Source organism: Euleptes europaea, chromosome 2, assembly GCF_029931775.1.
Source record: "Euleptes europaea isolate rEulEur1 chromosome 2, rEulEur1.hap1, whole genome shotgun sequence".
In the NCBI taxonomy this organism is placed as follows: Eukaryota; Metazoa; Chordata; class Lepidosauria; order Squamata; family Sphaerodactylidae; genus Euleptes; species Euleptes europaea.
Window position 1 is genome coordinate 23,518,947 of NC_079313.1, and position 12,928 is coordinate 23,531,874.

General features: G+C 48.3%; 1 protein-coding gene across 1 annotated transcript in view; it reads right to left on the reverse strand.

The window, feature by feature from the left end:
• Positions 1-12,928, reverse strand: part of BRINP2 (BMP/retinoic acid inducible neural specific 2) — a 57,363-nt gene that overhangs the window by 12,457 nt on the left and 31,978 nt on the right. The window contains exon 3 of the mRNA XM_056844968.1: positions 3,325-3,527. Coding sequence (XP_056700946.1) covers positions 3,325-3,527 — 203 coding nt within the window. The remainder of the gene's footprint in view (positions 1-3,324; positions 3,528-12,928) is intronic.

Sequence of the window (12,928 nt, forward strand, 5' to 3'; positions counted from 1 at the left end):
AGACCACTGTTATGATCCAGCAGGGCTCTTCTTAAAGAAATCGAATTGGTGCATTCTGGAAAATTTTAGTACCTGCTCTGTTTTGCTTGTTGGCCTGTAATTGGCAAAGACGAAGAACTGCTCTGTTCTAAGATGGTGGAATGGTGGGGTTGCCAGGTCCCTCTTTGCCACCGGCGGGAGGTTTTTGGGGCGGAGCTTGAGGAGGGTGGGGTTTGGGGATGGGAGGGACTTCAATGCCATAGAGTCCAATTGCCAAAGTGGCCATTTTTTCCCAGGTGAACTGATCTCTATTGGCTGGAGATCGGTTGTAATAGTAGGAGGTCTCCAGCTATTACCTGCAGGTTGGCAACCCTATGGAATGGACTGTTCAGGTTAAGACTGCAGATGTGGAAGCCCATTTGTGAATGCTTTCTGACAGAAAAAGAAACTCCCTGCAAGAAGAAAATCTGCAGTGTATGCTAGGCTAGGCGGCCTCCCCTTAACATACTTTTGGGGGGGGGGGGCATTTTTTTAAAAATTGGGAGGGAAGAGCAGTCAGAAACAATACACCTTCCTACACTCTGAAGTGATACTTTTCACTCTCATGCAGGTGTAAACCAGGCCTGAGGCGGGAAAAGCAGAAGCGCGCCAGAAAGCTTTACAGGAGGTATGAACGGGTATCCCAGAGAATGCTCTTATACCACACTGGGGCTGTTAGTTCATCTCCCAAGAGTAGGTCTTTGAAACTTGCTGTATGTCTCGCCCTTCCTAAAATCTGCCTGCCTCTCGCATGAAGTTGCCTTATACTGAATCAGACCCTTGGTCCATCAAAGTCAGTCTGGTCTACTCAGACCGGCAGCGGCTCTCCAGGGTCTCAGGCTGAGGTCTTTCACATCACCTACTTGCCTAGTCCCTTTAACTGGAGATGCTGGGGATTGAACCTGGGCCCTTCTGCATGCCAAGGAGAGGCTCTACCTCTGAGCCACAGCCCCTCCATATCTGAAAGAGCATCTTGACTTCCCTGGCATTCCTTCTCTATCCGATTTCCACTCCCTCTTGTTTTCTTTTCCTTCCTTCCTCCTCATTTTCTTCTTTTTTTTTGCCACCATCACTCCTGAAAGCCCAAATTGGAATATGCAAATGGCACACCTGCATGCAAAATTGAACAGGTGGCATAATGTATTCTAAGTGGAAACTTGGTGAGGGTGTAAAAGGAAGGGGGGAGCTAAGCCTTATGCAAAAATAAATGCCTCCCTGGCCCCTCCGTGTGAAGCTCTCCTTGAGCTTCAAGTGGCAACACGAATCTGCTTGCCAGTCACAGCAGTTTCTAAGGCCCCGGTGGGGCTTCCCCCTCCTCCACCACCCCTTCCCCAATAAGATTTTAGAGAGAGAAAGATGGGGGGGGGGAAACTTCTGGTTCCATGAATGTAAAATTTAGACTCAATTGAAGAGAAAACAGATATAAAAATACTTCGGAAATGTATCCAGCTGTGTTGTGAAACCCTTGTCTGTTCAGGCTGGCTAAGATTGCGCTACGGTAAAAGCAAGTATAGGCATTTTTTGAATAAGTTGGTTTATATGTTTGTATGTTTTTACTCCAAACATTTTATACACAGAAGTGGCCCTAACATGAATCAAGGCACACTGGGAAATCTGACAACGTGGTCCTCAGTAGAGCCGCATCCTCCTACGTCCACTGAAGGAAGGCCAGCAAGAGTAACAGTGTGGGAGCCAGAGTGATCTGAGCCATGGGGCCCAATCCACTGTGAAATGAAGTTCTCCTCACCAAGCCTCATCATGGTGAATGGAAGCCATGCAACCACACCAGAGCAGCTGGCCTTATTATAAGTAGTGGGGACGGAGGGTGCCAGCGTGGTGTAGTGGTTAAGAGCAGTGGACTGTGGTTTGGAGCGGTGGACTGTGATCTGGAGAGCCAGGGCTGATTCCCCACTCTTCTGCATAAGCGGCAGACGCTAATCTGGTGAACCGGGTTGGTCTCTTCCACGCCTACACATGAAGCCAGCTGGGTGACCTTGGGCTAGTCCTCCTCCTCCTCCTCCTCCTCCTTCTTCTTCCCACCCTCCAAGCACAAAACTACATTTCTACCCAGCTTCTGTTCAAAGGTATCCTTTCCAACCTAAAAATGGGAGGAGGGGGGTGGACATAACGTTGAAATCATACAAAGCGAAATGCAACACCATGAAATAAAAGACGGCGTCCAAACAGCAGGCCCAAAGGATGTGTTGTTCTGCGAGCAACAGCCAAGCACTTTGAGCCCAAGACAATGCAAGAGGGCGCATTACTTCTAAAAAAGGGGGGAGGAAATAATTGTGCGGTAATTGGCCTGTTGACAGAGAACAGCACTGCCTCCAGCCCCTGATAAAAGCGCGGCATCATTAGCACAGCCAATTTCCCATAAATAGAACGCAGGCTCCACTCCCAGTCTGAGCTCCCAGCGTGATGCCTCCCCTCCTGTTCCCTTGGCGGGGGGTGGGGGGGAGGGAGAGCAGTGCAGGTGGGGAAAGAAGCTGACTCGGGAGATGGGTTTATAATTGCAGAGCCGGGTAGCAGTCCTCCGGGACGGTGGCCTCGCTTAAGCAACCTGCAAATTAAAATCCAGGCATATGGAGAGAGAAGGGGGGGGAATAAAATCGGGGTGTGCTGCATGAAAGCAAGGAGGCTTAGGAAAACAAATCTCTCCTCTGGTTCCAAATCTGATGAATGTTCTGGCCTCCTGGTGGAGGGGGAGGGGGAGGCTGGGATTTGGTGCTCTCCCAAATAGTATTTGGTGCTAAGTCTAGATCATTGAGAACATAAGAAAATCCTTGCTGGATCAGACCAAGGTATAAAATAGAAAGTAGTACCTATAATGTATGTGTATATTATCATAGACGGCAATAATTTTATAAAGGATTTGGTGCTGTCTAGATAATTGAGAACATAAGAACATAAAAAAGCCCATGCTGGATCAGACCAAGGCCCATCAAGTCCAGCAGTCTGTTCACACAGTGGCCAACCAGGTGCCTCTAGGAAGCCCCCAAACAAGACGACTGCAGCAGCACCGTCCTGCCTGTGTTCCACCGCACCCAATATAATAGGCATGCTCCTCTGATCCTGGAGAGAATAGGTATGCATCATGACTAGTATTCCTTTTGACTAGTAGCCATGAATAGCCCTCTCCTCCATGAACATGTCCACTCCCCTCTTAAAGCCTTCCAAGTTGGCAGCCATCACCACATTTTGGGGCAGGGAGTTCCACAATTTAACTATGCGTTGTGTTCCCCCTCCCCCAACCTTGGCATTAAGTAGGGCAGAAAACAGTCTGTCGCTTGCCTATGGGGTTACCTTGATGGCTGCTGTCGCTATCTGGATGTGGTGGAGCCGCCGCAGTGTGCTCTCGCGGTCAATGAAGTACGAGGCTGCCAGCTGGTGCAGCGTTTCCAAGGAGACGGTGGCGTTGGCGGACCCTCCGCTTCCTCCCGGGCTGCCAGCTTCCGCTTTCCGACTGAGCTTCCGCTTGTCCACAAAAATAGTCAGGGACTCTTCTCCTGCAAAGAAACGAGATGTTGCATTTGCTCTGACCACTTTCACATGGGGAGTCCACGAGTCCAAAGCCAAGTAAGCCTCTGGAGGGTTCTGGAAGTCCATCAGTTTGTCAGAATAATGAAAAGATCCAACACAGGAATATGAGGTAGCTTGAAAAAAAAACACCACATTTCAGCAAAAGATGCAACTGTTCACCATCACTCTGTAAGTAATACCACCCACCGCCTCTCGCGCATAAGCCGCCATTTCTGAGGGACCCCTATTTGTCAACCCAATAGGACAACAGTTTGTTTTCAGGCCCGGTGGGCCTTCTTCACCCCCATCTCTATCAGCTAGCTTGACTATGGTCCCTCAGGGAATGCCAGTCAATGGGTGAAAATGCATGGTCGCTTCAGCCTCCTTTATTCCCTGTTTCAGCCAGGATTCAGCCAGGATCGAACGTATGCGTTTTCGCCTGGCTGAAACAGGGAATAAAGGAGGCTAAAGCGACCATGCGTTTTCGCCCCTAGTCTGCAGTGGGTTCCGGGACAGGTGCTCAGGCTAGATGGGTGGACGGTGGGTTAGAGTGATAGTACGGAAGAAAAACCTGATGCCTGACTTCAGCTATATTTGCTTAAACTGAGAGGGGGATTTGCTCAAACTGAGGGGTCCCTCAGATCAGCCTTCTTTCCTTTTCCTTTTACCCCTTAGAAGCTCTTTGATCGGTTGATCTTGAGCAACATAGTATTAAATCTATTATTTGGGGGATATAAGGACTGAAATAAATTTTGCCACTGCCGGTGTAGCCTTGGGATCCCTATCACTTAATAGGAAAGGCATTATATCAGACACAGAGGCATTAGATTTGTCTGTTAAATGGGGAGAGATATATCATAATCTAAGATCTTCATAGAAACAACATTCCAAGAGCATATGCGCTAGTGAGTCGATGAAGCCGGAAGAGCATGAACAAGTCCTTTCCAAGTATGGTAGGTTAAAAAATCTACCTTGCATAACCATAGAAGGGTTAGCATTTAATCTAGCTAGAAAGAAGGCTCTAGAGCCGTGTTGGCGAACCTATGGCACGCGTGCCACTTCCGGCACGCGTCGCCCTTTCCGCCGGCACGCCCGGCTTGCCGCTGCTCAGCTGTTCCTCACCCCTCCCTCTCAGCTTCCTCCAAGTCGCTGGCCTTTCCGGCTTTGCCCCGCCCACCTCCCGGGTGCCTCGTGGTTCCCAGCAGTCCGAGGCAGGAGCTGCCTGCCTGCCTGCTGCCCCCAGAGGCCCTCCCACTCCCGGCTGCAGCAGCTCGGCTGAACTTTCAACTGGGCGCTCACCGGCTCTCTCTCCAACCCCGGCTTCTACTGCAGCTTCGTGGAGTGCTGCCCCGGCAAGCAGGACCGGCCCAACTGAACAGGTAGTGCTTTGAGGGAGGCCGGGTCCGCGGGGGGGGGGGGGCGGTGGCCAGGCCGGTGGAGGAAGCGGAGGCTGGGTGGTGGAGAACGTTTGCGTTTGCTCGGCATGCAGAAGGCCCCAGGTTCAATGCCCAGCCTCTCCAGTTAAAGCAGGGGTGGGGAACGTTCGGCCCCCGGCCTGCCTGCCAAGGCCAGGAGCTTCATGGCCCACCTGCCGAGGCCTGGAGCTCCACGGAGCTAGCTATTACTAGCCAGGCCCTCCTCTCAGCTTCGCTGGAAGGCGGGACCGCATGCATACAAAAGGGAAGGTTGCTTGTGTGATTGTGGGGGCTTACTTGCTTCCTTCCCTGTTTGCTTCCTTGCTTGGGGTGGGAGAGAAGCTGCAGGGGCGACTTCCCAATCACGCCCTGTTGCTAGTGCAGCCTGGTGCTTGCTTGCTTGGGGCAGGGGAGAAGCTACGGAGTTTTCTCCACATTGTGCTTGCATGGTGCTTGCTTGCTTGCAGCCTGGTGCTTGCTTGCTAGGGGCAGGGGAGAAGCTACGGAGGTTTCTCCCCATTGTGCTTTCATGAGTGTGTGTGTGTGTGTGTGGGCAGAAGCCGGGGAGGCGATTTCCCAAGCGCGCCCAGCTGCTCGTGCAGCCGGGTGGTTGTTTGGGGGGGCAGGGGAAAAGCTGTGGAGGCGTCTTCCCAATTGTGCCCAGCTGCTTGTGCAGCTGGGTGCTTGCTTGCTTGCTTCCCTGCTTGCTTCCTTGTTGGCAGGGGGCAGGGAGGGGGGGGCGCAGAGGCAACTTCCCAGTTGTGCCCGGCTGCTCGTGCAGCCGGTTTCTTGCTTGCTTGCTTCCCTGCTTGCTTCCTTGTTTGCTGGGGGCAGGGGGCAGGGAGGGGGGGGGGTGCAGAGGCAACTTCCCAGTTGTGCCCGGCTGCTCGTGCAGCCGGTTTCTTGCTTGCTTGCTTCCCTGCTTGCTTCCTTGTTTGCTGGGGGCAGGGGGCAGGGAGGGGGGGGGCGCAGAGGCAACTTCCCAGTTGTGCCCGGCTGCTCGTGCAGCCGGATTCTTGCTTGCTTCCTTGCTTGCTGGGGTGGGAGAGAAGCTGTGGAGGCGACTTCCCAGTCGCTCCTGGTTGCTAGTTCAGCCAGGTGCTTGCTTGCTAGGAGGGGCAGGGGAGAAGCTACGGAGGTTTCTCCCCATTGTGCTTGCATGAGTGAGTGAGTGTGTGTGGGGGGGGGGGAGACGCTGGGGAGGTTTGCACATGTGTGTGAGGGGGAGAAGCTGGGAACCCCTCTCTTTCATTCCTTCCTTTCCCTCTGCTAGGGTTGCCAACCTCCAGGTGGTGGCTGGAGACCTGGCAACCCTAGCCTCCCCCCCCCCCACAGGAGATCTATGCCTGGTATGGCCCTCGAATAATGTTATAAGTATACAAATGGCCCTTGGCAGGAAAAAGGTTCCCCACCCCTGAGTTAAAGGGACCATGCTGGCTGCTTGGGGGCAGCGGATGGAGGAGCGGTGGGGGGAAGGAGGATGAAGTCGGCTCCCTACTCGTGAGTCGCCTGCCCCCGTGGAGCGTGCATGCATCTCCCCAGCCCTCCCACCAGGGTATCCCCCCACCGCGCACGCGAGAGCTGCCGGGTTGGTGGGCGAGTGGAGAGCAGCGGCTCAAGTTTCAGTAGTAAAGCTCAAATGGCTTGTGGGGGGGGGAATCAGCCTCCATTTACAGAGTCTGGATTTTTTTTGGGGGGGGTCGTTTGCCAGTGGAGTTTGCAGGTGGGAGAGGGAAGGGGTTGGGGTGGGGAGCAGGCGTCGCTAGGGTGGGAGCTGCCCCCTGGGGCAGGGGGTTGGGTGAAGTGGTTGGATTTTGGTCCCCCTCCTTGCTGTCCTGGAAATAGGGAGCAAGGGGGAGGGGTGGGTTCAGAAGGTACAGGGAGAATTGTATTGGAAGTAGCAAGAAGGGCAGGAGGTCCTGCGGGGGTTAGCCATGTTCTGGGCGTGGAGCGGGGGTCACTGGGGGGGGGCTTACCATTTGTTACATTGGAGCTCCATATTATAGTTATTGGCAATTTGCCTGGGGAGGGGCCGTGGTAGAGCATCTGCTTGGCATGCAGAAGGTCCCAGGTTCAATCCCAGCATCTCCGGCTAAAGGGACTAGGCAAGGAGGTGAAAGACCCCTGCCTGAGACCCTGGAGAGCCGCTGCCAGTCTGAGTAGAGTAGACAATTCTGACTTGGATGGACCAAGGGTCTGGTTCAGTATAAGGCAGCTTCATGTGCTTTAAGCCTCTTATTTATGCAAATTCCCCAAGAAGGGAATATCAATGTCTTTAGTGTTAACTAATAAATGTTTGCTATTTTTAGAGATAGATTTGTATTGGGTGCTTCATTTTTTTTTTTAAATGTCTTTTTGTAGACTTCAAGTCTTGGACACCCAAAAATGAGTACTGCAAAAAAAGCAAAAACAGATAGTGGAAGATTATTCCAAGAGGCCTGGACAGAGTCATTTGGAGTGATTGAACGCAGTGGGAAAGCGTTATGTATTCTGTGTAATGAAAGAGTTGTGTGTCGCACATCAAGTGTCAGACGGCACTTTGACACCAACCACAAAAGTGTTGCTGAACTTGGTGAAGCTGAAAGAAAAGAGTTTCTTGAGGGAAAATTGAGGAATTATCATTCCCAGTCTCTCAGTTTTTCAAACTACCTTTCTAGAACAAATCATCTGACAGCTGCCAGTTTTCAAATTTCACTGTGCATAGCAAAACATGGTAAGCCCCTCTCTGATGGGGATATGATCAAAACAGCCATGTTGACTGGGAGTAATTCCCTTTTTCAAGATTTCCCAAACAAGGATAAAATTATTCAACGCATCTCTGAGATGCCACTTAGCAGAAATACTGTTAAAGATCGAGTCCAGCGCATGGCAAATGATGTTAGTCAGCAGCTCACCACTGACTTACAAAAGGCAGCCTGTTACTCCATGTGCTTGGATGAAAGCACAGATATAAATAATCATGCAAGGCTAGCAGTAATTTTGCGTTATGCTGTTGGTGACATCATGAGAGAAGAGCTGGTGAAACTGGTGTCTTTGCCTACAAGAACACAAGGGATAGATATCTTCAATGCTGTGAAGGAGGCTTTTTTGTCCCAAGACATAAGACTAGAAAAAGTGGTTTCAATAACTAGTGATGGGGCACCTTCTATGGTGGGGGCAACCTCTGGTTTCATACAATTCTTTGTTAAAGAAACAAAACATCAAGTCATTCAGTTCCACTGTATTATACATCAAGAAGCTCTTTGTGCCAGGGACAGCAGCAAAAAATTGGACAATGTCCTCAAAGATGTCACAAAAATGGTGAATTACATCACGGCTCGTGCTCTGAATTGTCGACAGTTTCAAGCACTTCTTGAGGAGGTTCAGGCACAGTATAATTGTCTACTTATGTACAATAATGTCCGGTGGCTGAGCAGAGGACGAGTCCTGGAGAGATTTGTAGCCTGCTTGGATGAAATTAGGCTGTTTATGAATGAAAAAGGGCAGGAATATCCACAGCTCACTGATATGGCCTGGCTTACCAACCTCATGTTTTTTACAGATTTTACACAACACTTCAATGTATTGAACAAACAACTACAAGGCGTAGGGAAAACAGCAGAAAGGATGTTTTGTGATATCAAAGCATTTGAGAGAAAACTGCAGGTTTTTGAAAGAGACCTTGAAAGTGGGCAGCTGAAATATTTTCCAAAACTAAAAATGCATTTAGAAAATTCTACAACATTTGCAGACAATCCTACAAGCCATCAGGAAATCTACAAGGAATTTTCTAGCATTGTAGCAGCTGCACAGGTGAATTTTAGCAACAGATTTTTACAGTTCCGTAAGATGGAGACAACCCTGTGTTTTCTTACTTCTCCAGATAAAGCCAAATTTGAAGAGCTTGATCTTTCCTGCCTACACTGGTTAGATTTAGAAAATCTGGAAATGGAGCTAATAGAATTTCAAGAAAGCTCTATCTGGAAAAATAAATTCTGTGACCTGCGTGAAACACTTGAGAAGATAGAAGGGATGCCAAAGGATAGCACAGTTAGTTCTGAAAACGAAATCCTTAAAGTGTGGAATTCTCTGCCAAATAATTTTAAGTCAATGAAAGCACTTGGGATTGCTTTCCTTACTTTGTTTGGATCGTCTTATGCTTGTGAGCAGCTGTTTTCAGCTTTGAATTATATCAAATCTGACACCAGAAACAGACTAACAGATGACCTGAGTGCTGCATGTGTTGCTCTCAAACTTACAAAGTATGAGCCAAGGGTGGACAAATTATCAGCAAGCACACAACAGCAAAAATCACATTAATTGTTCAAAAGCATGCCAAATGCAAACTTTTACCTTTCAATAAAAAGTTGTTTGTATCATTGAAAGCTCTGTTATTGTGTTTTTCTTTTAAGGCAAAAGATGTTAATAATGTATGTGTTGTTTTTTCTAAACTAAAACCTCAGTATTCAGATTAAATTGCCGCATTGGCACTCGGCGATAAATAAGTGGGTTTTGGGTTGCAGTTTGGGCACTCGGTCTCTAAAAGGTTCGCCATCACTGCTCTAGAGAGACGAGGAATTGTCAAAAAATAGGTATAGGCAGGCAAACCACGTAGTGGTGGTATTCCGAAAAACTGAGATGAACAAACGTGACGAGCACAAAAAGATGTGCTAGTATAATCAACCTCTTTGATACGCTTTTTTATTATAGTGAAAGCTTCTGTTTTTCCAAGACCTCTTATCAAGATTGGCCTTCTACTGCCACCAGGCTTGAACTGCCAGTAATCCCCTCCTCAGACCATCAGCTTTGGCATTACAGAAAGCATGGAGCCAAAATCTGACCCCCAGGGTTTCTGATCTTGTCCCACAGTACTAGATACCACGTCATCCACTGACTCTGTACACAGTGCATCACCTAAACATAGGGTCAGATCCTGTGTTTCCCTCCTACTATGCTGGATCCACACTAGAGTCACTAGGGGGAGCAGACACAGTTCAAGACTATCTCTTGATTATCTCTATACTTGGATTATCTCTGCCCTTCCTATAACACCCCACAATCCAACATACATAAAGCTTGAGCACGAGAACCTGCCTTCTACTGAGTTAGACCATTCATCTATCAAGGTCAGTACTGCCTACCCTGACTGGTGGAAGCTCTCCAGAATCTCAGGTGGAGGTCCTCCACATTTCCTAATACCTGGCATATTTTTAACTGCAGATGCATGGGAATGGAACCTGGGACCTTTTGAATGCAAAGCAGGTGCTCTGCCCCGAGACGTGACCCCTTATTTAAGCCTCCCATTGGTGTGTCAAGGTCGGTGTTGTCTACACTTACTAGCAGCAGCTCTTCAGAGTCTCAGTCTTTCACATCACTGACCACATGATTCTATTAACCGGAGATGCCCAGGATTGAACTGGGACCTTCTGCATACAAAGCAGATGCTCTGCTGCTGAGCCACTGCCCTTACCCTGCATTTATCATGGAATGCTCCCCAGAGAACAAGTTTCTAATTCCTACTAAACACGGAAGAAACTTTATAATTGTGTGTGTTCAGGTTTAAGACTGCATAAACTGTGCCTTACAGAAGGTCATTGAATTGCTAATTGCTGGTGCTTGTTTTGAAAGTGTTTATTGGCTTATAGAATTAACTTGTTGAAAGAGCGAGAGCGTTGTTATTACCTTGTGGCCTCGACCAGAGCCAGGGCTTTCTCTGCTCTGGCCCCTGTCTGGTGGAATAGCCTCTCCAATGAGACCAGGGCCCTGAGGGACCTTAGAGAATTCTGCAGGGGCCTGCAAGACAGAGCTATTCCAAGAGGCCTATGGTTGAGGCCAGCTACGGTTTTTCTTCAGCATGGTGTAGCGTGGTATAGGGGTTAAGAGCAGTGGTTTGGAGCAGTAGACTCTGATCTGGAGAACCGGGTTTGATCCCCCACTCCTCCACAGGAGCGGCGGAGGCTAATCTGGTGAACTGGGTTGGTTCCCCCACTCCTCCACATGAAGCCAGCTGGGTGACCTTGGGCTAGTCACAGCTCTTAGAGCTCTCTCAGCCCCACCTACCTCACAGGGTGTCTGTTGTGGGGAGGGAAACGAAGGTGATTGTAAGTCGGTTTGATTCTTCCCCGGAATACTTTTCCTGTTTGTTTGAACCGTCCCTTCGTAGGGCATTTATGTTGTTTCGTTTTAATGTTCATCCTTCTATGGTGTTATATGGGAGATTTGAGAAAATCCCATACACAGAGAGATTGTGTCCTTGTGGGATGAACAAGATTGAGGATAACGAACATGTCCTACTTTACTGCAAATTTTATAAGGATCTTCGTACCATTCACTTAAAGTCTAGTCTGCAATCTCTCCAGGGGCTATCTGATCATTGTAAAATTCGTAAACTTGTTGTAACAAAGACCAGGAATATCATTGAATCGGTAGCGAAATTTCTCTGCTATGCTACTAGGAGGAGATTTTCTCTTGACTCCTGACGTTTTTGTAATTGTCTTCTTGATGTTTATGCCAATAAAGGTTGTGTGATGATGTGATGATGATTCTTCCTTAAGTGGTAGAGAAAGTTGGCATATAAAAACCAACTCTTCTTCTTCCATCAATGTTGGCCTCCCTACCTTAGACATTACCTCCCCTACCTGAACCATTCTATCTCTGGGGATGTGGAACATGGCAGGCTTTGCTGTAGCCTATATATCACACCAGTTGTGCCTTACCAGATAAAATGTTATTGCTTGTGGATGTACGGGCTGGTTTTAATCATTGTTTTAACTGTTTTATTGTATTTTAGGATATTTATGTGAATCGCCCTGAGCCCAGCCTTGGCTGGGGAGGGCGGAGTATAATTTTAATAAAATAAAAATATACAGAATAATCTTGTAACACTCCATTAACTCTAATTAACTAAAAAGAAACAAAGACGGTATTTGAATTCATTTGGAAAGGAAAGTAGAGGAAGGAGCCCAGTAAGTAGGAAGGCAATCTTTTAACCAATTGGTCACTCGTGCAATGAAATGTCACCATTTGTCTTTGGGAGCCCAGAAAGCGTGCTTCGTTGCTGTTAGCGGACATGACTCACGGGGTTTTGAAAAATCCATATCGCTACTTGAAGTCTTGCCTTGATCTACGGCTTTAATCAATAACAACACATCCTCCGCACCAATTATTACTGGTACGATAAGTGCCGCACCAGGCTCTGGAGAACTCGGAGGAAAGGTGGTCCAGCACCCTTGCCTCTATTCACACGAGGTAGCAACACGCTGAACCTCACGCCCAGCTGGTACAAAAACCTACCTGTGCACCATTATAACTGCATGCATTCCTCTACCCTTGCCTGTGTATTCCTGCCAGCCCTCTCATTGGATACTTCTCTATATATTCCAAACTACATTTCGATTTAGGTGGGGTAGCTATGTTAATCTTTTGTAGCAAGCCCCCACCTCCAAAACCAGACGTATTCTGACAATTTAAAGATTAACAAGATTTTGTCCTAGAAGAAGCTTTCATCAAATGCACAGAATAGGTCCTCGTATGTAAATGCAGACCCCATTTACAATAGCAACCACTGGTTATAACGTAATTCTTCTTGTTTTGATAAGCTGGTTAATACCATGAATGACTGAGGAACCCTCAAATCCTTACGTCCTTGGTAGAGAATGTCAGACTAATGAATTCCAATCCAGCAGTTTCACAATGGATTCTTCCTTTGAAGTTCTTTTGCTAGAGAATGGCAACTAATAGCAGCCTGGGGAGACTGAAACTTCTCTGGGCTCTGAACACTGTCATTTTTAATGTCACACTCACATGCACTTATTCTTTTGCGTATCCTTTTCCTAGATAACCAAGGGAAATCTTCATATAGATAATAAGGAAGGAGGAACTTTGTAGGGAGTCAGAGGGAAACCAATGGTGAAGAGTGAATGGGAGGCACTGGCTGATAGAATGGACGGGGCATCATCTGCAATACAGAGGTGGCCTGGCTGCCTGAGGATTGA